The sequence below is a fragment of the Panicum virgatum genome, chromosome 9N, assembly GCF_016808335.1.
Source record: "Panicum virgatum strain AP13 chromosome 9N, P.virgatum_v5, whole genome shotgun sequence".
In the NCBI taxonomy this organism is placed as follows: Eukaryota; Viridiplantae; Streptophyta; class Magnoliopsida; order Poales; family Poaceae; genus Panicum; species Panicum virgatum.
Genome location: NC_053153.1, coordinates 56,633,993 through 56,655,529, shown reverse-complemented (window position 1 = coordinate 56,655,529; position 21,537 = coordinate 56,633,993). Strand labels below are relative to the sequence as shown.

At 48.8% G+C, this 21,537-nt stretch overlaps 3 protein-coding genes across 6 annotated transcripts; all 3 read left to right on the top strand.

Moving 5' to 3' along the window:
* The first annotated feature begins 1,505 nt into the window (after positions 1–1,505).
* On the top strand, positions 1,506–3,770 carry LOC120689733 (protein COFACTOR ASSEMBLY OF COMPLEX C SUBUNIT B CCB2, chloroplastic-like). Its single transcript, XM_039972125.1, has 6 exons — positions 1,506–1,745; positions 1,829–1,938; positions 2,049–2,120; positions 2,231–2,374; positions 2,790–2,943; positions 3,402–3,770. Exons 1-6 carry the CDS (start codon positions 1,541–1,543, stop codon positions 3,596–3,598), a joined length of 882 nt encoding a protein of 293 aa, XP_039828059.1. The 5' UTR covers positions 1,506–1,540; the 3' UTR covers positions 3,599–3,770.
* On the top strand, positions 3,470–11,080 carry LOC120689731 (ARM REPEAT PROTEIN INTERACTING WITH ABF2-like). Of its 4 annotated transcripts, none has more exons than XM_039972122.1 (3): positions 3,470–3,614; positions 4,742–4,828; positions 9,181–11,080. In XM_039972122.1, the coding sequence occupies exons 2-3, from the start codon at positions 4,780–4,782 to the stop codon at positions 10,890–10,892; spliced, it is 1,761 nt and encodes a 586-aa protein (XP_039828056.1). In that variant the 5' UTR covers positions 3,470–3,614; positions 4,742–4,779; the 3' UTR covers positions 10,893–11,080. The 4 variants fall into 4 exon arrangements, with proteins under 4 accessions (XP_039828056.1, XP_039828055.1, XP_039828058.1 ...); XM_039972121.1 differs by lacking the exons at positions 3,470–3,614; positions 4,742–4,828 and adding exons at positions 6,740–7,010; positions 7,154–7,288; XM_039972124.1 differs by lacking the exons at positions 3,470–3,614; positions 4,742–4,828 and adding an exon at positions 7,310–8,982.
* Positions 11,081–16,647: 5,567 nt separating this feature from the next.
* On the top strand, positions 16,648–21,163 carry LOC120691163 (2-oxoglutarate-Fe(II) type oxidoreductase hxnY-like). The gene is made up of 11 exons (XM_039974162.1): positions 16,648–16,851; positions 16,924–17,116; positions 17,779–17,859; positions 17,997–18,048; positions 18,154–18,275; positions 19,704–19,804; positions 19,970–20,028; positions 20,219–20,275; positions 20,640–20,685; positions 20,776–20,855; positions 20,937–21,163. The coding sequence occupies exons 1-11, from the start codon at positions 16,768–16,770 to the stop codon at positions 20,995–20,997; spliced, it is 936 nt and encodes a 311-aa protein (XP_039830096.1). The 5' UTR covers positions 16,648–16,767; the 3' UTR covers positions 20,998–21,163.
* The last annotated feature ends 374 nt before the right edge of the window (positions 21,164–21,537 follow it).

Below are 21,537 nucleotides of genomic sequence, written 5' to 3'. Positions count from 1 at the left end.
GTAGGTGTAGTAGTCCGCCTCCTTGCACTGGATGTACAATTGTGTCCAGCAATCAAAGTTGTCACCTGCAACCAATAACCAAATGAAAACAATTAACAAAAGCTCATAACTCATAACTAAACAATAAGCACATTGTAATCAGTAAATAAATACCATTATAGTCTTCCGATCTGGCTGTCTGTTCCCAAGAAGATGCCATGGGCATCCTTCAACTCTACAGTCAGCAACATATTTTTTGGGGCATGTTTTAACAATTTTTAATTCAAATTCCTCATTTATCGCAAACTGTCTTACTGCCAACCTAAACTCCTCCATGGACGGGTAAACGGTACCCAGATCCATGCTAGGCTTGTTTGGATCATATAAGATCATCCTCTCCCCTGGTATGTCATCATCAACAGGAATGGCGGCACCATGTGTATCTTCCATAGCAGGAGCTTTTCCTTTATCACCATCAGCACTAGCTGCTGCGACAGCCTCCTTAGCAGCCTGCTCGGCCTTATCATCCTCATCCCTTAAACCCAAAAGCACATACATCTGGTCTTCATCAATGAGTTCCATCCTTCCCTCTTCTTCATCTTGCCTCTCAACAATCTGCAGTGTATCCCAATCAACAAGCTGTCCTTGGTGTGGGTGTTCCGCATTTTGGAAAGTATTATCACCACCACTACCACCACCACCATCAGCAAGAGGACTCACGACAGCTAAACTAGGCTCAGGCTCCCCATCGAGCCTGGATAAAATATTTGATAAGTAAAATGAAGTTAGATGTCTAATTTCCATAAATTTTATGTGGAACTACTCAAGTTATCTGCTACTATAGTAATCTATTGCATGTTACCCACCTTGCAGACACAGAGATGTTTTCTGGATCAGATATCTCTGAAGAAAGTAGTTTCAAGCCAGTTGAATTCCATGGGCCTCCAAACTCTAGGGTTAATGAGCACAGCGGTCGGATTCATAGGTCCTGGCAAATTGAATCAAATGCACAAAATCAAAGCAAATCTGAGTACACACCTCAAGATCGAAATGAGTTCAACGCGCCATGGCCGCCGCCCGCGTGCAGAAGCGCCACCACGCCGGAGCTGCGGGCCCAAATCCGGCAGGACGAGCGCGGCGCTGCAGGCCCAAATCCGGGGCCGGACACGCGCGCCGAAGGCGGAGACAGGGACGGGCCGGGGCGCTGCCGCGCCGGGCGAGGACGGGGCGGTCGGAGCGGTCGGCGCCGGCGCAGCAAGCGGCGGCCCTCAACTCCCTTTCTCCTTTGTTGCGAGCGCACGAACGAGACTACGAGAGAACAGAGCCCCGTCCAACAAAACGGATCTCAAGCTGGTCAGGGGCAAAAGAGTAATATCCCATGTTCATGTTGACTCCAATGATATAAAAAAAATTAGAAAATCCCCATAGTCCTTCTCGGCAGTTTGGTTCTCTTTGATGTACCCTTTTGAGCGAAGCCCACTCCAAACGGGATATTTCAGCGAAGCCCACCTTGGAGAGGCATCAAATACCAATTTTCTCTTTCGCGCACGGCCACGGCGCCATGCCGCTCCTCGCCCGCGCACCGCCGCCCCACCACTCACGCCCTCTCCACGCCGCCACCGACGGGCTCCTTCCACGCTCGGCTTCGGCGGGCGAGCCCCGCCGCCGCGTTCCCCTGGCCCCCCGTGCTCGCATCCGCGTACGTGTCTCCAACTCCGACCCTCCGCAGCAGCAGGTCAACCTCTCCGTGCTCCGCTTCACCCTCGGTACCAACCCTCTCCTCCCCTCCCACTCAGCCCGCCGCCGGCGTACAGCTGCCCGCTCTAAACTGCGCTCCCGTCTGGCGCAGGGATCCCGGGCCTGGACGAGTCGTACCTCCCGCGGTGGATAGGCTTCGGCTTCGGCGCGCTCGTCGTCCTCAACCACCTGCTCTCCCCGTCCCCCACGGCCGCGCAGCTGGTCGGTCTTCGATCCTCGCCAATCCTCCGGCGGCCTGGCCCCGCGCCCCGCCCTCCTTCGCATCCACCCATAACCGACGCGCCTAACTGGTTGTGCGTGCGAACTCGCAGAGGTCCGAGGCTCTGGGGATGTGCCTGGCCGCGTTCTCGGCGACACTGCCGTTCCTCGGGAGGTTCCTAGAGGTGGGAAGGGGACTTCGTATTGGCGTTGATCAGATGGTACATTTCCGTGGGATGGTGGGGGACTGAGAATTGTTGGCTTGTTTTCTTTTTTTTTTTGGTTGATGTTGCAGGGCGCTGATGCTGCCAGCCGTGTGCCGTTGCCCGGGGGGAGCAGGCAGGTGTTCGTAATGCCTGAGAACCTGTCAGCGGTGCAGAAGGAGGATGTGGCCTGGGCGTCTTACGTCCTGCTTCGGAACACAAACACCACATCTGTGGTACGAATTTTCAGATTTTCGGACATATTGAAATTTAACTTGATGGAATTCAGCTATAATATGCCAAACACTTGCACATTTCCTATGTGTATACAGGAGCGGAGCTAGGTAGTGAGCTGTGGGCCCAGAAAAAATCCATAATCATTAATCACTTCTAAATTTTCACCACGTTAGCTTCAATATCATATATCTACTATGACGCGCTGCACCCCCTCAATTGCACCTAGAAGAATGTATGTGTGTATATATCATCAGTACTTAAAGTTAAGTAGTAGTTGCAGCGACAAATGCTTCTCAATGTGCAATTGTGGGCAGGTTTTTATTGCCAATATGTCTATTGCTTTGCCCAGTTCTTGTGAAAGAATCAGAATTTTTGAACCATCAGATAGCTCATTTTGCCTTTACTTTCCCCCAGCTCATGGCAATTGGGGATGTGTTTTGTGTACGAGGATACTGGGATCCACCTGCAAATACTTCAAAATATGCCATGATTGAGTGGTTCAAAAGTCAAATGCAGCAAGTAGGACTTGTTGATTTGAGGGATAATTTGTACTTTCCTAATTCCTCGGGTAAGTGTACCACCATCGTATAGTGGAGTATTTCAATATTATGTTAACATGAAGTTTTGTTTTAGCTTTCAACTTGCAGATTGTTACTTTCACTTTCGCCTGTTTGTTTGATTGCAAAAGGGCTCTACTTAACTTAGTACATGATTGTTAGTACCAATCATATGAAGTTTGTAGTGTAACTGCAACCACTTAGAATTTGCACCTATATAACTACATTTGGTTTGACAGATTTTGTGGTGCTGTGTTGTTTGGGAGCAGCATGGGGAGGCATTTCTATATTAAATAATTTTATGAATATCTCTTGTTATGCCAAATTTATAAGTACAAAATCAGATATTCATGTTATGAATAACAATCAAGTTACTGATGTCTATTTGGTGGTTAGCTGGTCATACAACTTTCAAAACTTTCTTTCCCACTTGTTTGACATCTGATGCCTACCATTTGGCCTTGACCAGATTCTCAGCTTGCGAAGATTCTACCAGATGGGATTCTTTGTGTGTTTGTTCAACCAGTCCTTAGGAGTCCTGATCTAGCTAATGGTGAAGCAAAAACTGAAGGTGTCATCCTGTTAGCCTCCAATGCAAATTATGCATATACTGAGAAAGATAGGGTCTGGATAAGAACAGTTGCAAACAAATTTCGAAGTGCCTAGGTCAGTGATACCTAAGGTATTCTGACATCTTCAAACGAGATATCCCTTCTTATTTTCTGCATTATATTCTTTCAGTATCACTTAAGAAGATATTGTGTTTCCTGGACAAGACAATTTATCCATCTCTTTTTTTATATATATAGAGAACAGCACTGCATCACTATTGTTTTTCTTTTTGCTGAGATCAATGTTGCTGTGCTTATTTTAGAGCTTTTATTCTGTTCACTGGATTTATAATTTGTTTACAGAAATGTTGACAGTCAGGCAATATGCGAAAATGAATTGGGAAAGACTGGGTTGTGAAGTAGACTGACTGGCGCAAGCAGGTTTTTGTAGTGACTTTCCTGCCAAAATGGACAAAACAGATGCGTTCTTAGAGATTTTTCAGTTGGAGGAAGATTGACAGTTTCATTGGGTTTGGCACTAGTTGAATCAAAACAGTCCATCAATTTTATTCATAGGACAAGTGCCAAAATGCAGATGCGCTTGGTTCATCTCTGTGCTTTTGCTTTGGTATGTCTTATTGGATTTGCCATTGACGCAGAAAGGCTGTGCCAGGAATTTAGTGTCCTGTCCAAATTAGTGATGCTATCATAATCTACATGCACTCCAGCCCAACTAAGGTTGGTGGGCACCTGGCTTGCATTTATAAGAACTAAAAACAAACACTGAACATTGCAGATCATTCGCAATCTCTCATCTATCGACCTAGAGTTTTTAGAGTAGACACTTTGTGTCCTCTTTAGTAATAAATTTGCTGGTTGGAATCAGTGCTCACTTTGCTAGTATACACAATCTTAACAGAAGATGGAAATGTCTGTCACTTCTGTCGAGCCAGTGTTGGAAGTCATTGCTTCAAGTTGGTAGCTAACTTGTATCTTTTGATATAACCAAAACATGAATTTTCAAGTGTTGTTACTTTGGTTTACTTCGTTTGTCCTTGTTATCAATTGCCAGAACCTTTGCATTTCTTTCGATTGTTGAGCTGTTTGGTGCTGACTAGACTATCCTGAACTTCAATTTGAACATTAAAAAAAAACAAATACCTTTTCTCATGGGCTTCTACATCTCATAAATAGTAGTAAAATCAAATATATTACCTTACCTTCCACATATTTAGTCATTTCTATTTTTGCTGTGTAGCGCTGAAGGTTTAGCTGAACCATATATTAAGACGAAAGATGGACCCAACCTTTGATACATATTTGTGTGCTCGCTCCTGCAAGCAGTGTAAGAATCAATCCTCTTTCCTTAGATAGAATGTGAATTAGAATGCTTCTTTGGTCATATTAGCGCAAACTTATTTTCTAGTTGAAGCTAAAAAAATAATCTGACTAGGGTTGACAATTGAATAATAAATTCATAGTCGGGTTATTATATCAGGTCACAGACAAAAAATATCACGCAAGTATGAGGATAGATCCAAAAAACTTGGATTAACTTTTTTTCACTGCATTTCTTGGTCTCATATCTTCCTTTTAAGTACCTGACCAGATCTTGAAATCGCCATGGCACCTTTTGATGTCCTGTTGCATACTCCCTCCATACCCAAAAAACCTGACGTTTAGGACAAGATTTGAGTCAAGCCTTGAGAATATAAATCATGAATAACTCTCAAGTTGTTGAGTTTGAAAATGTAAAAATTATATGAATAGATTTGTCTTGAAAAATATTTTTATGAAAGTATACATATATCACTTTTTGATAAATATTTTTAGAGGAATAAGAAGTCAAAATTGTGTTTTGGAGACTGTGTCGCTGTCCTAAACGTCAGGTTTTTTGGGTATGGAGGGAGTATGCATTAAGCATGTAGTTGGTGCATGTCTCCTGGTACTGCTTGGTGGGTACCAATTATTGCTGTTGGTACTAGCATACTTCTGAATAATTCTTTTGGCATTTTGTCCTACAACTCTGCTGGGATAAATAGTAGAAATGGTAATGACAGGTGCTGCTTGAACTGAGATGAACTAGGAATTAACACTCTGAACATGGATTCACTTGAAATCACATCGCCCTTAGCGTTTGAGCCTTAGGTGCATACCAAGCATTCCTTGTAGTTGTAGCATTGCAGGAACCATGTGATCGTGGTCCTTGTATTCACTCAGTAGCTAATCAGATATTTAAATGCGGGCAGCTGGGTGTGGTTGTGGTCGACGCAGCCTGTATTTTGTACCCTGTGGCACTCGCTCGGTTCTCCGTGACTCGTGAGGCCGCTGGCATGTTGGATAAAGGTTGGTTCGGTTGCAAGCAAAAGGGACAGCGGGGAGGGTCACGTTCCCCCGTCTACATCTGTGCCCTGTTGCTCCCGTGCTGCGCAGTATCAAGGGCAACGGGCCGCGGTGAAAATGCTGGAGCGAAGCTTGCTGCAACAATTGACAATTGAGGTGTGTGTTCGGATAAGCCCCTGGCAGTGGCGCTTGTGGCGGACGGCAATGGGTCCCGTCTCCGTGGATCCACAACGCTAGATCCGGTAGCTATTCGAAATGCGCCCTTGAGAAACCCGCGGGTTTCGATCTTGAAACCGGTTCTGCCGTGGTTTTTGCTTGCCACCACGGACACGGCGCCACATCATAATTAGTACTAGGTGAGATCACCGAAGTTTTACACGTTGCTGCAGTCTCGCCAAAAAAACAGAGGAGATGACGCGAATCCCCTCCGTTTCCGTATGGGGACCGCCAGCGGCGGATCTACAGTCCAGCCCCCTAAAGCAACTAATCACACTTAAAATACTATAACAAAAATATTAAATCACCATTAAATTTTCATGCAAATTAACAACTCCATTGATTCAGTTCCCTTGTCCCCCATCCTACCTCCGCCACTGGGGACCGCAGGGACCTCTCCCCCTCTTCCAGGAAGTCATGCCCCATGCCCCCATCTACTTCCGATCAAATAATGCAGCGACCGGATTCAAAAGAAATTGAAGCTCAGGCAAGTAGTACACTTCATGCACAACAACCTGAATTTATTTTATTTTCAAAGAAGAAAAATCGTACCCTGCCCATCTCTCGCCGGGCTGCAGCGAATGTCAGCGAGCGAGGCCGAGCCAGCGCAGCGCACCCCCCGCGCACGGTTCCATTTCAAAATCCTCTGGTATGTGCGTGCCCCGAAGGCCCCCGCCGCAGCTGCCTCAAACGGTCGGATCCCGCAGCCGCCAAGCCTCCGATCCCCACCGCCCGTGCCAAGGGACCCACGCCTCGATCCGACGGCCCGGGGCGCCCTGAATTCAAACCTTGGTTCGGAGCAGCCGCCGACGCTGTGCCCGCCCACCACCGGAATAAATTCCCCCCAACGACCCCGACTCGCTGGCTGGGAGACGAGACGAGACGACGACGCCACACCAGAGGCGAGCCTGTCCGGGGAGGATACAAGAGGGCCGGAGGAGGTCGAGGAGGAGGCGGCGGTGCTCGTGGTGAGTGCGGGCGCTCATGATTCCCCAATCCTCCCCTCCCCACTTTGCTCCATCTCTCTCTCCAGTCTCCATCATGCGGACATGAAGCGTGCTCTAGGGAGACGGGGCGATTGATTGATTGATGATTGGCATCCTGATTGCAGCCGCGCTAGCTCTGTTTCGGCTCTGCGCCGCGGCGATCGTCGCCGGGAGGAGGAGGACGGGAAGCGGTGGCGGCGGACGAGGAGGGGAGTCGAGCGGTGACGCGGCCGGCGGAAGCGAAAGCATCAGTGAGAGAGGTAAACCCCAGGACTTGGCTCTCTAGTGTGATCTCCGTGTTTTGCTCCTCCTTCTCGATCGCGCCCTGTCCTTTGCTCCATTTGTGTGATTCCAAGCCAGGGCTACGCTCTTCCTACTTCCTTCCGCCTTGCTTTCTCCACTATGCAACTGCAAGGGATGATCTCCGCAGAAGGTCTCTTGAATTTCCTAGAAACCGCGATGGATCGTCCTTGGGTTTGGCCGACGACGAGCGAGTCGAGAGTTTGAGAATTTGCCTCGCTTCTAAAAAATTACAAGAGAAAAGATCCTTTCTCTTGTGGCACTTCGCTAGGAAAAGGCTAGGGGAGAACGCGGACGAAATCATCGTCTCTACCGGCGACGGCGTGTCCTCACGGCACTAGCCGAAATGACCAAAATGCCCCGCAGGGGAGGAGCACAGGCACAGCCCAATGACCGGCGGGCGTGTGGAACTGGGCCCGCCACCTGCACGCACCGGACTCGAGCGGGTTCAGGCCCGGGAGCGCCCCGAGACTCGCTGTGTGCCCTGGAGTTTGGGCTCGGTCATTTCCTTGGATTCCCCGGGCCGCCGAGGCGGTCCAACCGCGAGCCGGACCGATTGCGTGGGCCCAGTCTCGTGCGCCGCATGCACGGCTGCACCCACCACCATTTTTTCCGCTTTGCCACGAACACGAGCCACACAGCCTTTTTATTCGTGCGAGAAAAGTGGTTGGTTGCAACGAAAAAAGGCGACGTGTGACGCAGGTCGCAGCTCGCACGCGTGGTTCGGTGGTTGTGCCGCCGGCAATGACAGGTGGGCCCGCGCGTCTTTCCGTACTGTAGATCATTTAGCACGAGTAGCTTTGCTTTTCTTTTTGTGTATCATGAGGAGGTTAAGCCCGACCGTCATTTCTTAACCTCCAGCCAAAGCTTTTCTTTTGATCTTACTTTGAATCTTTGATACATGCGTGGTGGGTCGCGGCTCATGACAAAGCTTTAGGGGAACTGGGGAAGCATCCGCGTGAGATTTTGCGTTCATCTTTTCGGAGGACTCGGTTCGTCATTCGCCTAGCAATTATTCGGCCATCATTCTTTTGTGTGACGAAAGTGCGAGATCTTTGGACTTGAATACGAGAAAGTAATGTGAAAAACATCAGCACCCAAATCTTAGCACCTTTTGCCAAGCGGGGCCAGTCGTTAAGCATTCGTTAAGCATGCTTCACGGGTGGAACCCACAGCCACCTCTGATAGTCAAGTCATTAGTAGCTTTGCTTGGTCTTTCAAATAAGAGTGCCACTAGCTCCACTAATGCAAATGAAATGATTTTTTTAACAAAAAAAAAAACTCAGAAGCACTGCATTGCATTGGTCCCTCTGTGTTTTGAATTTGGATGGAGATGCCCGCATGCATCTTTACTGTGGTATTCCATTCCACTCGTGCCACTTGGGCAATCCTCCTGCATTTTCTCTTTCTTTTTCAGTTCGCATTCACCCGTCACCTACCCAGTCATCATTCCTCGAGGCAATTTTAGAAAAGCCCAGACTCGCCATTAGAAAACCGGTGAGGGAAGCTTGTGAAATTTTTTAGTGATAAAGCTTGGGAAATTTCGATAGCGCCTTCGTACCAGCTCAATTTCGTGTCTGTGGTCACCGCATTTACGCCTCTCAATTCGACGTACCAATCGTCCAGCCGAAGCAAGAAAAGATCAGTATCAGGGGTGAGCAGCTGGGTGGGGCGTATGGACGTATGGTTTTCTGGAGCTTTCCTAGACTTTGATGGATTTTTTATTCGCTTACCGTGTCTCCTACCAGCTTCTTCTCCCCTTGCTCTTTTTTCCAAGATTTGTCTTTTCCGCTTCTTGTGGCAAGAGTGAGCGAGTAGTGAGCACTAATCTGTCAGGTGTGAGTACTTGCAGGTCACAAGCTGAGGTGTTGTAGCTGCCAAGAAATGAGCTCGCAGAGCTGCGCGGCCGCGGCCGGCGACGCGACGGCGGAGGAGCTGCTCGAGCGGGCGCGGGCGCTGGTGCCACCGGCCCTTGCCGCGGCGCGCGCGGCAACCGGCTTCGGCGGGCGGTGGAAGGCCATCGCGGCGAGGCTGGAGAGGGTGCCGCCGTGCTTGTCGGACCTGTCCAGCCACCCCTGCTTCTCCAAGAACTCGCTCTGTCGGGAGCTGCTGCAGTCGGTGGCCGCCACGCTCGCGGAGGCCACCGAGCTCGGCGCGCGCTGCCGCGAGCCCCCGAAGGCCGGGAAGCTGCAGATGCAGAGCGACCTCGACGCACTTGCCGGCAAGCTGGACCTCAACCTCCGGGACTGCGCCCTTCTTGTCAAGACTGGTGTGCTGTCCGACGCGACGGTTCCGGCGACCCAGGCTGAGGCCATGGCGGCAGCGGGCGGCGAGCAGACAGATGTGCGGGAGCTGCTTGCCAGGCTGCAGATTGGGCACGCGGAGGCGAAGCACCGGGCGGTGGACGGCCTGCTTGACGCTCTGCGCGAGAACGAGGAGAGCGTGCTGTCAGCGCTCGGCCGTGGCAACGTGGCCGCGCTGGTGCAGCTGCTCACGGCGACGGCGCCCAAGGTCAGGGAGAAGGCGGCGACTGTCCTCTGCTTTCTAGCCGAATCCGGCAGCTGCGAGGGCAAGCTTATGTCAGAAGGTGCGCTGCCGCCACTCATCCGGCTAGCCGAGTCAGGCAGCCTTGTCGGGCGGGAGAAGGCCGTCATCACGCTGCAGCGGCTGTCCATGTCGCCCGACATTGCCCGTGCGATCGTCGGCCACAGCGGCGTCCGCCCGCTCATCGACGTCTGCCAGACAGGGGACTCCATCTCGCAGTCCGCCGCGGCCGGAGCGCTCAAGAACATCTCTGCGGTGCCGGAAGTGCGGCAAACGCTGGCCGAGGAAGGCGTTGTGCGCGTCATGATCAACCTGCTCGACTCCGGCGTCGTGCCCGGCTCCAAGGAGTACGCCGCGGAGTGCCTGCAGAACCTGACGTCAAGCAACGACACCCTGCGGCGCGCCGTCGTGTCCGAGGGCGGCCTGCGCAGCCTGCTCGCCTACATCGACGGGCCGCTGCCGCAGGAATCCCCCGTGGCGGCGCTCCGGAACCTCGTCACCGCCGTCTCGCCGGACAGCCTGGTGTCGCTGTGCGTGCTCCCGCGCCTCGTCCACGTGCTCCGCGAGGGCTCCGTGGGCGCGCAGCAGGCGGCCGCGGCGGCCATCTGCAAGGTCTCCAGCTCGACGGACATGAAGCGGGTGGTGGGCGAGCACGGGTGCATCCCGCTGCTGGTGCGGCTGCTGGAGGCCAAGTCCAACGGCGCGCGCGAGGCCGCGGCGCAGGCGGTGGCGAGCCTGATGGGGTACCCCGCGAACGCGCGGGACATCAAGAAGGACGAGAAGAGCGTGCCGAACCTGGTGCAGCTGCTGGACCCGAGCCCCCAGAACACGGCGAAGAAGTACGCCATCTCGTGCCTGCTGGCGCTGGCGGCGAGCAAGCGGTGCAGGAAGCTGATGATCTCGCACGGCGCCATCGGGTACCTGAAGAAGCTCTCGGAGAAGGACGTCGCCGGCGCCAAGAAGCTGCTGGAGAAGCTGGACCGCGGCAGGCTGCGCACTCTCTTCAGCAGGAACAAGTAGGCACGATCCGATCCGATGCAGCAGCTAGTACACTGTGAAGCGCTCCTTTTTGCCGTAAACCTGTATAAAAATCCCGTCCTGTTTCATAGCCTCGATGCAGCAGCTAGTTCGTTCGTTAGCTCCTACTCGTAAGTCCTAACCAGGGTTGCAGTCCCTTCCTACGTCTAATAAAAAATTCTTCAGGCAAAGATCATTTTTGCACAGTTTCTTATGCTTGCTTATCATCTGTGTGGAATCTTGTTGTTGTTCGTTCTGCAACGTGCCAATCTTTCAGAAGACCAGGTTGACGCCTTCAGTTTCAGTCTCCTGGCTCTGAATTAAAACAGGCATGAACACTGAACACATTGATACTCGAGTTAACATTTGATACTCTGGTCGAAACTGTCGGCGTGTGCTTTGAGGGTCATAGAATCTGGTGAAGTGCTGATGAGTGATGATTGTGTCATCACTGTGCCAACAGCAGCTTCTGGTGGAGTGCTTACTGCCGCCGAGTGACTTATTGGAGCATGATGCGGACAAATCGCAGATGGGCGTCCGCACGCGCGCGTCGGCAATGATTACCAGACAACGGCTTGCCGTCGACCATCGTCGTCGGTCCGTGCAGCCGGCGGTGGCGGTCGAGCTGCAGGCCTCGAGTGTCCGTCGATGGACAGGCGCCTAGTAGCTAGCATCCAGCTGAATGCTTTTGCTCTCGCCGTTCGTGCGTGCTAGCGTGCTGCTGTAACAGAACGTGAACGTCGTGTCAGGCACGATTGTGCGAGTGTCTAGGTGACACGGCCCTTTCCTACGGAAAATGGAAGTGATTCGGCGTCACGTCTGCGGATGCAGATGATCCGAGTCGTGCAGCGCAGGAGGGAGACCGCGAGAGCAATCGGGTTGGTCAGACGTCATTCTCCTCTCCTGGGGCTATCGCTATCGCAGCCACTGCAACCGTTTGTTTTTCCGTTCTTCTTCACTTGTGTGCAAGTGGTGGTAGAATTTACCGGGCAAATTCGTATTGAGTAGGATAGAGTGTACGTCCTTGTTTCCGAGACGGGCAAAAGCTGTCTACTTTGCGCCAACGACGAGATCACAGCCGCCGTGTCCAGAGTCCAACCGTGCTTCTTGTGGCCTGGTCGAGGCCCAGAGCCCATATACGTTTCTAGCCCAATCCGCAGCGCTTTTTTCATTTTTATATTTAAAAAAACAAAATTTCAAAAATACATGCACTAATTTTTGAAAATTTCCCTATTCGACATATATTTTTAAAATTTTGTTTTTTTAATATAAAAATGAAAAAAAAGCCCAATCCGCATAAAACAACAACGAGCGAGGCGAAGCCCATGCAGCCGCCGCGGCTTGCTCGGCCCACGACATCGGTTCGGTTTGGACTTGGGACTATTTGGAGGTGGTGATCAGATAATGAGTCCCTGCCGAATGCTGCTTGCTCTGAGAGTCTGAGTCGTCATTCGTCGGATAAACGGGCGAAGCTAGCACTGTGTTAGTTGTAATATAGGTACCATGTTTTTCTGTCATCTGGACATGCAAAAGTTTGGTTTAGGTTGTTGCAGTATCTCGGATGTCATTTCCGTATCCTATTTTTCTTTCTGATTATGTTTTTTGTTTTCTCGGTTAGTGGTGCTATACGAATGCAACATTTCAACTGCCTGAAAAAAGATGCAGATGGATGTTGCTATATCTGAAGCGGATGTCTGTTTTTTTTCTTCTCTCGAGTGGTTTCCTTCCGTCGCTTGCCTCCCGGCTGCATTGTCTCCAAGATTCTGCCCTGGGCCGGGGTTCGCAACAAAACCTGCAGTTATCCGCTTTCAGCAGTGCAGCGACGACCATGCAATGCAAGCACCTGTTGCTGCTCATGCTCCTGATTCCTGATGCAAACATTACTGGTCAGCATCGACTCTTTCAGCGCCACGCGACCACCAAAGCCACTTGGATCCAATGATCTGTCGGTAGGCGCGCGCGGCCCTGCTGCCGTGGCATAGATGGCAGCAGCTCTGTGCCGCCGAGACTAATGGTAAAGCCTGCTCTCGCATCCCATGTCCTTCACAATGATAAGTATGGGCATTGCTGAGTGGAGTTTGTGCTGTATGCTGGGTCGACCTTATCGCCTGCACGATGACATGTAGAGCACCATACAATATTTTCTTTTTATGGGGGACACGGCAGACATGCGTCCAAAGTAGATCACTATTATATTGGTTTGCTTGATCGTCCGGTTTTACGTACAAAGTACAGCGACCGGCTTCGCATATAATACTTAACAAGGAACACGATGCTTTAGCTTACAAAAACCAGCCGAATCTCTGGCCAGCGTGGTTCTTATCTTCTTGGTCCTGTTCGTGCTGACTGATGAAATATATAATTTATCCCTTCCCCTAAAGGATCCAGCTCTGCCTCCACTCTATCAGTGGTAACAGCTAGTGTTTTTTTTTTGAAAAAAAATCAGTGATAACAGCGCGGAGGATGCAAGGAATTCTAGCAGGTGATAACTGATAACTAGCTAGCATGCTTGTTCAGAAAGTCCTCGTGTTCAAATTGAAGCAATTACATACAGATCATATCAGGACCAGGAAACTCTCCCAGATGCAGTAGTCTATCCTCATGTGCATCTCATCCCATATATTGATATATGTACATGTTACGGCAAGTCCTAAGACCAAAAGCAAGTCTTGTACATTGCTACAGGGGCTTAATTGTGATCAGAAGCCAAACCAGAACAGGCAGAGCAGAGAGCACACTCCCCAACCAACCAAGGAGGTTGCTAAGAACGAAGCGGCGGCGGCATGTGTACCGCCGTCACACGATGAGCGCCATGGAGTTGAGGGTGGCGAAGCGGGACCACATGTCCGCCGTGGCGAACCTCGGCCGCCGGACCACGCTCCGGCGGAGCTCCTCGAGCCTGGACAGGAGGAGCACGATCCGGCGGCACGGGACGATGACGAGCGTCAGCGGGAGGAACCATACGCCCAAGTCCACCACCAGCATCTCTCTCTCCGGCCTCTCCGCTCACTGCAGATGGCTCTGCAAAGGACTTCGTTTCAGCCTCTCAGGGTGAGCTAGCTAGCTTTCGGTAGCTCCTCGGCGGTGCTTCCTGATCATTATATAGTGGAGGAGGCCTTAGTCCTTTTGCTCTCTCAGTGGAGAGCCCACTTTCACTGCCTGCATGTGGGCCTCTGGTCCTGGTCACTTTACCATAAACTCCCTTCAAAACTGCAATTCTGCGTTTGAAAAGGAATCCATCAGAGAGTATAATTCTAGATATTGGATCTTAACTACCCGCCTAATTAAGTGATCAAATTTAAATTTGCATACCAAACTAACCACATGAGGCAAACAAATAGGAGTAAATGTATAAGTGTCTTTTCACACCACTAATTTATCTGAAAAAAAATTAAAATTGCACTCTTTTTGTAGAATGAAGGGAGTATTGTTTAGTGTAGTACCAGTAGCTTTGTAAGCTAAGATAGCGGGTGTTCCGTGTTCCACTCCTGCTGGTATAGAGCCTGAAATTGGTGAAACGTTCGTTCAGTGCCACCAACTGGTCTATTAGCGGTTACTCCCTCCTTCCCTGTTTATAAGGCATACACGTATATCAAGATTCAAACCTTGTCATCTTTGACCAATAATTTGACTATTAAATTTTTATTTTTATAATGCAAATTTCATATGATTGGATTCATAATCAAATATATTTTACAATGATTATAAGTTTATAATCAAAAGTGATATAATATATGATAAATAAATGGTCAAAGTGTTGTTTAGAAGACCGTGTCATGTTCCACCATGCCTTATAAACGGGGAAGGAGGGAGTAGAAACTCGCACCGTCTTTTCCGGCCTCTTGCCGGAAACCGTACGAGCGATGTGCGGGTTAGAATCCTCCCTCATTCACGGTTGCCGTTGCATCTTCTTCTTTACAGGCCAAAAACAAACCACCCAGTTGAGTCATGAAAGCTACCAAGAGTAGTCCGGACTGGAGTTACCGTCTCTTTGTGCACTGCCTGCATGCCTTGGTGTACACGTGTTTTTTTAGGGATTAGTGTACAACTGTTAACGAAGAATGGAAGAGTAACTTGCAAGGTTCGCTTTCACATAGGTAATTAGGTGCAAAAGCTAGAAGGTTAAATTAGAAATCAGTTCCTCTCAAAAAGGAAGCTGAATAATGGAGGCAAAGATAATAGACCTCGACGAATGAATCAATGGACTTAATAGTGAATGATTGCTCCTTTTCCACTTTGTTCACCCTGTGCTTTTGCAACTGCCTGCTGCACTCTACGATCTCCGTCCGTTTTGTGTCCCCCTACACTACACTACAGTACTGCACATTGTAGCGTTGAAGGCACGATCAGCATCATTGCTTGCGTGGTCGCGTGGTTGCCAAGGCAGGCTACATACGGTTGGAGCGCAGTGCCTGACAGATGGAACGACTGGAATCTAATCACGGCTTCGTCGTGCACTCCGGTTCTGTTAGCGGATGGATCGAGGCATCGAGCTGTACCGCACACACCAGCCCGGATGCCATGTACTGTATGCAGGATTATCAACCTCTTTGTCGCCGCCACCATGTTTCGCAACGCGTATCGTTGTTGTTGGTTGGACGACGGATCCGTCAAGGATGCCCATGAGACAAGAGCCTTGAACGGCAGGGAGAACTTGCGCTCTCCACATGAGAAAATTGTTGCGATTGAGCTTCTCCGAAACAGGGATGCTGAACATCACGGAGGCCGACGTCGAACTTGTTGAAGCCATAGATGTCGCTGGAAAAAAAACTTGCAATGTGCAACTAGATGTATTTGGTTGGAGAAGATGGCTCTGTTACCATGTAGAATTCAATGGAACGTCATACCACAGAGGGCGCCGGTGATCTTCATTATGTAGGCCGGTAGATGACCAACACAGATATGATACAAAGTAGAGTCCATGTAGGACATCATGTACACGAACAATATATGAACTAGGACTCTAAAGTCCGTATCCTAACCTATTACTCTTACATCCCTTTCCTTGGCTCGGCTCCACCTCACTTTCAGGCCACCAATGGAGTGGAGCGGCAGCCGAAGAAGCAGCCGCCGGCCACCGTAAGCAGCGTGAGCGACCAAGGTATTCTGAGGACAAATTTCCAGACTGCCTCGTAGCTCCGGCCGGCCATCAGGCGCGGCTTGCTACTAGACGAAGGCTACCACGTCGGTAGATGCTTGTGGCGAAGTCACCCGGCCCGGTGTGGTCACGCACAGACAACAGCACAGTGCTACATGTGGCGGTGTCCGTCTCCATGCGGAGCCACCGTCTCCTCGCTGGCCAGCAAGGGGAACAGTGAGCGGTCTGGCGCCATCGGTGCCGGCGGCGAGATGCATTGGGCAGTGGGGTCCGGTCCGGAACAACTCACAAGCGTGGCCTTATCCTCCGCCGGGATACAGAGATGGTAGCACTGGAATTCAGTGTTTGACTAGGCGACTCTTGATTGCTGAGACTCGAGAGCTACTGTACTAGTATTTTTTCTTTCTTTACTCGAGTGAGCACAACTGACAAGCGGTCCCGATGGACGATGGCTGAGCTGACGCATGCAGTCTGCGGGTGCATTGCAGTGTGCTGATAGAAAACTTGATCCAGAATTCGGAAGGACACAAACAGCAGCCACACCCACCATGGGCTATTGCCTTGTACATCTTGGTTTGGGCTGTTGCCCTGTTCTGATCACAGCCCAGGCCGACCCATAGATGGAGCCCGCGTCCCGCCAAATGAAGAAGCAGCAGGAGGCGCAGCGCCGTCCAGAGCACGCCACGCCACGCCACGCCACGCCACAGCAGCAAATCAGCAGCGCTTCCGTTTCTTCTGCAGGCGGATAGCCTCAGCCGGGGGAGCCGACGGCGATCACCGATGGCGGTGGCGGGGGGCGTGGACCTCCCCGTGGTGGACCTCGCGTCCCCGGACCCCCGCGCCGCCGCCGCCTCCGTCCGCCAGGTGACCTCGCCCGATCCCCCCGTGCCCTCCAACTTCCCGCGAAGACTCTAACGAGCGATTTGGTTCGTGCAGGCGTGCGTGGAGCACGGGTTCTTCTACGTGACCAACCACGGCGTGGACGGCGCCCTGATCGAGGCGGTGTTCGCGGAGAGCAAGGGGTTCTTCGACCTGCCCATGGAGGAGAAGATGAAGCTGCAGAGGCGCAACCACCGGGGGTACACGCCGCCCTACGCCGAGAAGCTCGATGCCTCTTCCGAGTTCGTAGGTCGGACATCTCTGGCCTCGTCTGCTCCTCCTCTGCACTTGGTGCGGGAATTTTAGTCTGAATGACCTCTGCTTGTAGGACTCTTCCTAAGATTAGAAAATTAAGAGGATTTACTGTTCCCACCTGCGGCGTTTCAATAGCACCAGTTTGTTGTTGTATAGAATGGCTCACCGGCTGTGACAGCTAAAACTGAACTAGAAACATGATAGGCCTGTTTCTGTCAGAAAATGTGCCGTTCGTCGCTCGTTTTTCCTGGTGGTAGCTACAAACGTGAAGGTATATTCATTTTGTGGAACCTGCCTTGCTTCAGTTATTTGATTAGGCAGTGCGTGAAGCTTGGAACTAGATGCAGTGGTTGAGGACAATTCCATAGAGAATGGGTAAGTACTGAAGAAACCATTCTGCATGTCCAGGGGTATGTCGTTGTCGCAAGTAGTTTGAAGCTACAGCCGCATAGATTTTACCACTTACATTTCTGGTGCTTGTAACGATATGGTTGAATATGTCCTTAGGGGATTTTAGGAACTTTGACTCCTATGCCAATGTCCCTGTAATTTCCTTCTGTCTAACTAATGAAAGAGAAGCAGATCTGCTAAAAAGTATGTTCCATAAAAAAACATATAGTTCAATCTACTATTCCTTTCTGAATTTTGATATTACAGGAGACCTCAAGGAGAGTTTCTACATTGGGCCTATTGGGGACAGTGATTTGCAGAATGATCTAAACCAATGGCCTTCTGAAGGTACTTATCTGCTTTGCCATCTTTTAACAACTAATAAGTATGGTGTCTGTCATCTTGCTTTATATCCATGAGCATAATTCATGTTATCAGATGCCTGTTATGTTTGAACATTTGCTTTGTTTTCTGTCTATCTGTAGAGTGTTTTCCATCTTGGAAGGAGACAATGAAGTTGTACATTGCAACTGTTCTGTAAGTCCTCAAAACAAATAAAAAAAAGTGCATTGGAAGAAACGTTTGTATATTTGATAGAATTGTCTACTGTATTGATGTAGGCTGTTTCTTATTCCCTGCTAGGGATACCGGCAAAAGGATACTCTCTCTAATTGCTTTGGGTTTGGATTTGGATGCTGAATTTTTTCACAAAATTGGTGCATTGGACTGCCCGTCAACATTTCTTCGGTTACTGCATTACCCAGGTTACAATACTCCATTGAGAAATTGTTGTTCTTGCCCCTACTTTGCAGTGATTACGATTATACCCTCATTTTCTTAACTTTGTGATTTTTCCCTTAGTATTCACAAATAAACACAATTTTCCCCCTATTCAACGCGATTTTGCCCATGTTTTGACTGTTGACTAGGGGCCAAATCGCGTTGACTTGTGAATACTAAGGGTAAAATCACAAAGTTAAGAAAAATGAGAGTGAAATCACAATCACACTGTAAAGTAGGGGCAAGAACACAAATACTCCATTTCATTGTATGTCATTATGCTGGAATCGAAGTTTAGTGTAATATTTATGAAATGGTTCACTACATTCTTAATCTTTTTTTTTTGCATTTCTTCTCATATGTTTTAGCGCTTCTTTGTGAATTTCATGCTCCCGTAAAAAATTATAATAGAGAAACTGCACAAATGGAAGTACATGTGTTTTTTTTTCTTGAATGCTTAGCAAATTTGTTCTACTAAAGAAGATATATGGATGCATATGTTACTCTTAAGGAGACACCATCCTATGTTTCGTACTTTCCTGGTTTGGGGTTGGGGAGCATAACTGATGTGTCCACTGAATATTTAAGGAAAATGGCCAAAGGATGCTAGCCCAGTTGGTTAGTCACTCCGGCGGCACCCCTTAGGTCTTGAGTTCGACTCCCCGTGGGAGCGAATTTCAGGCTGAGGGTAAAAAAATCCCCTCGCTGGCCCCGTGTGCCAAAGCACTGGTTGTGAGACGACCCAGGTCGGCCTGAGGACCCTTACATGGCCCAGGCAGGTAGTTCCCAGGGGTTACGTCTCCCAGTGTCAGGGCGGGCCTAGGGTTCGGGGATTTTCTCGGTCGGGGAAGCCGAGGCTTCTTCTTAAGCTAATACCGGTGGGGCGGTCTTTCCCCACCCGGCCGAGTTTTTAATATTTAAGGAAAATGATCAATTCGTATATTTATACTTGCATGATCTCACATGTACTTTTAACTGAAACTGGTATGAACTTAAATCCATATGTTATTAAAAATAATTTCAATTTATTTGAACATATTAATCCTTAGTATATTATCAATTTAGCATCTTCTAGCAGAGGCTATGCAGACCCCTACATCTCTTTTTCCGATAGTTCAAACTATCTACCTTACAGCTGTGTAGTGGAATGCAGTCTTTTTTATTGAAGTACACTCACTTAAGCAATGCGGATGTAAGGTATATAATTTTGTTGGGTAGTTTTTTTCCTCCTGTTCTTCTATTATACGATAAGTGGGTGAACAGACAGACAAAAGCATGGGACATCTTTAAGTTGCTTCTAGAAACTGTTATTCCTGGTGATCTGAGTGTTTTTTCTTTTTGTATTATGGAGCCATCGAGCAACTTTGTGTTATGTGCTTATGCAGTATTTCCTGTTTATTGGTTCAACACAGGTGAAGTAAACGAGTCTGATAGTGGAAACTATGGTGCATCAGCCCACTCAGACTATGGTGCACTAACCCTTTTAGTAACGGATGGCACTCCTGGCCTGCAGGTATAATATCTGTTCTAATGTTTTATTCAAATTTTGTACCTAGTCACTCGTGTACTACCAGTCTACCACCACCCAAATGAAACATGGGCTCTTGTTTAATAAAGTAGACACAGTGGCTTCATCAACATTTATGTTATGGTTTCTTACACTGTTAGGAGTGTACAGATATGCAGGGAGAAGGATAGGGATCCTCAGCTATGGGAAGACGTTCATCACATTGATGGGTAAATGCTCATTTTATGAATTCCATGAATAGAAAGTTAGAAAGTCTAATTTGGTAGTTCAGCGCCCTCTACAGCGAGTATACTTTGTTGTTCTGTTAACTTGTGGACACCTGTTTTGGTTGTACTACTGTTCTTCAGATAATTCCTTCCAGGTACAGAACAATCTTATCGACCCTTGTGTTGCTTGTAGGGCCCTTATTGTTAATATTGGCGACTTGCTAGAAAGGTGGACAAATTGTGTTTTCAGGTATCATCCTTCATTACTTTTGTTGATTCATTGTGTGGTAGTATCATAGATCATAGATATCAACTATAGCAGCAGACTAGCAGTTTGAACTGCATACACATATTTTTCTCTGTTCATAGTAGGCAAATGTGATAAAAGATAAAATGTTCCTCTTAAGTCATGATAAAGGTTATTAATTTTGTCTTGTCAACATCATAATTCATAAGCATGTTACTTGGCATTGTAGGCATATATATGATCGAGAAGATTCTCTTGCAGTTCTTTTTTATTTTGTCTTGTGCACTTATATATTCTAATTCATCTCTGCAAAAGAAAACTCTTACATATGAACTTTGATTGCTATCTGTTATCCTGTAACTTGTAGATCCACACTGCATCGTGTTGTTGCTGTTGGTAAAGAGCGGTATTCGGTGAGTTCATTCAAATTTCCTACTTCAAGAATTTCAGCACCCGTTTATGGAGCAGAATAGCCCTTTACACAGTTTTTTTTAATGTATCAGGTGGCTTTCTTTTTTGACCCAAACTCTGATACGGTGGTTCGGTGCATTGAAAGCTGTTGCAGTGAGGCAGATCCGCCGAGGTCCACATCTCTCTGCTTTACATTTGATTAGTTTCATTCACAGTTGCTTCTCATGCCTTCTAAATCTTTACACCTCCTCAGGTTTCCACCTATCAGGGCCGGAGAATATATAACCGGGCGAATAAATTCCACATACAAATAAGCATCCATCATTACATTCCACACATAAATAATCATCCATCGTTACATGTGTTGATGTGTAAAGCTATATATGCACCTTTATAACAGCTTGGTGCCATATTCTCGTTTGATCCCGGATCTAAAATTATTTTTCAAGAACATGCAGAGAGCTAAGCGTGTGAGCTGAATCTCCCTCCCCATGTATCGGCCTTGCTCCGGGACGACTGCACTTTCTGGATATGCTACCGCCATCAGCGACCGGTCATGCATCGTCAGCAAGCAGCCGTCGTCGTCGGCAGCCGACTGGCATCGCGTTGCGTCCATGCATTTCACGCGGTGCTATCCGGTAAATAGCACGTGTCAGAATCACACGTTTCCAGAGCAGTTTTTTCTCTCACTGTCTAGACACGGGAATACTCCACAGGCGTGCGATGCTCGACCTGTGAAAATGTTGCCAAGCACTTCCTCTGAAGCCAAGTCGCCTGCTGGCTGCTGCTAATCTCTCTGACAGTATCCAGCAGATGGACTAGTAAAACTGAAACCTCTTCTAGCTTGCTTCCTA

What these genes read in the sequence shown, in the direction of transcription:
- LOC120689733 (XM_039972125.1), top strand. Translation starts at nt 1,541, where the DNA reads ATGCCGCTCCTCGCCCGCGCACCGCCGCCCCACCACTCACGCCCTCTC. An exon ending in CGTGCTCCGCTTCACCCTCG is followed by an intron (nt 1,746 to 1,828) that starts GTACCAACCCTC and finishes CGTCTGGCGCAG; the next exon opens with GGATCCCGGGCCTGGACGAG. An exon ending in ACACAAACACCACATCTGTG is followed by an intron (nt 2,375 to 2,789) that starts GTACGAATTTTC and finishes ACTTTCCCCCAG; the next exon opens with CTCATGGCAATTGGGGATGT.
- LOC120689731 (XM_039972122.1), top strand. Translation starts at nt 4,780, where the DNA reads ATGGACCCAACCTTTGATACATATTTGTGTGCTCGCTCCTGCAAGCAG. An exon ending in TGCTCGCTCCTGCAAGCAGT is followed by an intron (nt 4,829 to 9,180) that starts GTAAGAATCAAT and finishes GAGTACTTGCAG; the next exon opens with GTCACAAGCTGAGGTGTTGT.
- LOC120691163 (XM_039974162.1), top strand. Translation starts at nt 16,768, where the DNA reads ATGGCGGTGGCGGGGGGCGTGGACCTCCCCGTGGTGGACCTCGCGTCC. An exon ending in TCGGTTACTGCATTACCCAG is followed by an intron (nt 18,276 to 19,703) that starts GTTACAATACTC and finishes GGTTCAACACAG; the next exon opens with GTGAAGTAAACGAGTCTGAT. An exon ending in TTGGTAAAGAGCGGTATTCG is followed by an intron (nt 20,686 to 20,775) that starts GTGAGTTCATTC and finishes TTAATGTATCAG; the next exon opens with GTGGCTTTCTTTTTTGACCC.